The 3,179-nt window shown below is 41.9% G+C and overlaps 1 protein-coding gene across 1 annotated transcript; it reads left to right on the top strand.

Moving 5' to 3' along the window:
* Positions 1-1,967: 1,967 nt before the first annotated feature.
* On the top strand, positions 1,968-2,357 carry LOC308431454 (large ribosomal subunit protein P1-like; the record flags this gene model as incomplete). The annotated part of the gene is made up of 1 exon (XM_080930948.1): positions 1,968-2,357. The coding sequence occupies one exon, from the start codon at positions 1,968-1,970 to the stop codon at positions 2,355-2,357; it is 390 nt and encodes a 129-aa protein (XP_080787074.1).
* Positions 2,358-3,179: the final 822 nt, after the last annotated feature.

The following is a 3,179-nucleotide window of genomic DNA, read 5'->3' as shown; positions in this document are numbered from 1 at the left end:
TCAGCTTCTCCAGATGCACCGGATTCCCACTCTCAAAGTGGAGGAGCATTGTTTCTTTTTTCCTGAAACTATGAATGAAATCACTAAATACTTAGATAAAGATTATGTGTGCATATCAATGGGGTGTTATTGCTGTTACAAGCGTTTGTTGTTTTGGGATTGAGGGATGGGTGGTCTCATTTAACGCAGGCTAGTCTGAAACTTGCTAGAGTCTGGTGTTGAACTCCTGATTCTCCTGCCTCCACATTCTACACGCCAGGGCTGCAGCTCTGTGTACTCATGGTAAGTTTTTATTTCTCTTGGATGGATCCTAGGAGGTGATCTTACAGTTGCCGTATGAAAATATACATTATTTCTCAAACATTTATTAACACTCTTGAGAGCATCAGGTCAGCTTTGCTGTAGGAAATTTCAAACTATTGGGGCAGTGGCTCATGTCAAGAAATACATTTCATAACATATCCCAGTTTTACACGCCAATCACATATATAAATAACCACCATAGACATTCCATCAAATAACATGGACAATAAATTCTAGCAGTTTCCTGTGATACATAACTTTTTAAAATTCTAAACAATGTCACTAAATTTACTTACAGATTTAGTAAGGGCTCACGGATCTCTACTTGTAAAACTCCAGCTAGGTCTATCTCCTTTTATTAATTAAAATCGTGCCTTGGCAATCCCGTGCATGTAGATGATGCTTTGCGTCCACTCTGACCCCACCCCCATCTTACCGCCTGCCCTGTCAAGCCCCTGCCCCCTCATTATTTTCTCTATTTGTAATCTCAGGCTGGCGGGTGATACAGAGCACCGAGGCACATCCTAGTTGGCTTTCCAGATCCCCACCTAATATAACTTTTATCTACTTTTTGAGTGGAATGACTTATTGAATTTTGATCATTCCTTTTTCTCATCTCAGGGTCTTTAACCACAAGAGCCGTGGAAGAAATCTATCATTTTGTTCCTCTAGGCCACGCTTTACTCTCTTTGGTTCCTGTCACAGATTTCAAAACAGTCCTTCTGATAACAAATATCCTGACCTTGAAAAGACTTTTATCTCAGCAGAGCCTACGGTAGCTGTGGCTTCACTTGGTTCTGTAGAAACTCCTGAAAGTCGGTCAAGTAGCAAAGGGGGTGGGGAGGGGCTCAGTACTAAGGGATAAATGAGGGACAGACAGACGCATCTGGAGCACTGTGCACACACTTCTTGGCACCTTGGCACCATTTGGGTTCACTTTACTTTTAGTGAAGTTCTTGGGAGAAACATTTGTATGACTTTATTTTATCCTTCTTCAAAGATGTTTCAGCAAGGTATAAAATGCGTCAGACTTTTCACCCCACAGAAAGTCTTTGTACTTCCAGCACTAATAAAAACGTCTCTGTCTCCCAAACATAAACTAAATGCTCTTAAGAACTGATCAGGTCGGACCAGTGAGATCTTCAGCAGGTAAGGGTATTTGCTTGGAAATCCGAAGACCTGAGTTTAATAGGCAGGACTCTCAAAAAAGGAGAGACCAGACTTTCCTGAGCTGTGATCCATGTTCTCTCACACACATACAAATAATTAATAAATATAATATAATTTTAAAAAAGAATTGACAAAATATCTATGTAACAAAATTGACAGCAAGAAAACAAATTCATGATTTCTCTAAGAATAAAGTTTTAACTATTGAGAAACTACATTAAGAACATTTAAGGAATAAATCTCATTTGAACAATTCAGTCAGTACATTTGAACTGAAAGACATGAAGAATTTTGTAGCCATGAAAAGAAAAAAAAATCCTTCTTCTTGAATGCCTACATGATGGTTATAAAAAAACTAACGACATAGCTAATTAACTACATTAATTGATTAGAGAGCAATTTGCAGACAGCATCAAGGAATTGGCACCAAAAATGGTCTCCTGGTGGAAAAGAATTGAATTCGGGCTGGAGTGACATCTCGGTAATTAAGAGCAATGGCTGGTCTTTCCTCAGCTGCCGCCCAGGTGCTCGGTCTACAACATGGCTTCCGCCTCTCCGAGCTCGCCTGCATCTGCTCCCCCCTCATCCGGCACGATGACGAGGTGCCGGTCACGGAGGATAAGACCAATGCCCTCATTAAAGCAGCTGGTGTCAATGCTGAACCTTTCTGGCCTGGCTTGTTTGCAAAGGCTCTGGCCAACGTCAACACTGGGAGCCTCATCTGCAATGTAGGGGCTGGTGGGCCCGCTTCAGCAGCTGGAGCCGCTCCTGCTGGTGGTCCTGCTCCATCCACCGCTGCTGCCCCGGCTGAGAAGAACGTGGAAGCAAAGAAGGAAGAAACCGAAGAGTCGAAAGATGACATGGGCTTTGGTCTTTTTGACTAAACTGCTTTTTTTAACATGCTCAATAAAGAGCTGAACCTGTAAGTAAAAAAAAATATATATATATATATACTGGCTGGTCCTGCAGAGGAGCCAGGTTTCATTCCTAGCGCCCACATAGCAGTTTCCAAACATCTGTGATTCCAGTTCCAGAGGATCCGATGTTTTCTTATGGCCTCCGTGGGCGCTGCATGCATGTGGTCTACAAACATACATGCTGGCATAACACTCGTACACTTTTTTTTTTTTTTTTAATTTTTAAAAGGTTTATTTAAAAAAAAAAAAACTTTTTAAGGCTAACTGTGGTGGAACACACCTTTATCTCGGCGTTTAGGGGACAAAAGCAAATGGGTCTCTGTAAGTTCAAAGCCAACCTGGAACTTATATAAACATAGATAGCGATGGATGGACGGATAGATAGGTAGATGGATTGATGGATGGATGGATAGATAGGTGGATGGATAGATGGATGGATGGATGGATGGATGGATGGATGGATGGGTGGATAGATAGGTGGATGGATAGATGGATGGATGGATGGATAGATAGATAGGTGGATGGATAGATGGATGGATGGATGGATAGATAGATAGGTGGATGGATAGATGGATGGATAGATAGGTGGATGGATAGATGGATGGATGGATGGATGGATGGATGGACGGACGGACGGAAAGACAGACAGACAGATTTGTTCTATAAGTTCTGTTCTTCTAGAGAATGCTGACTAATACAAGGCCATTTGCTCTTGTGCGTGCTGGCAGCCATAGTGTAGAGAAAGTCACAACCCAGCAATGACAATTCCTAGGCCACACCTGAATTCAT

This window comes from Micromys minutus (assembly GCF_963924665.1).
Source record: "Micromys minutus genome assembly, chromosome: 17".
Lineage (NCBI taxonomy): Eukaryota > Metazoa > Chordata > Mammalia > Rodentia > Muridae > Micromys > Micromys minutus.
Note: the sequence above shows the minus strand (reverse complement) of the source record. Positions and strands in the feature narration are given on the sequence as shown.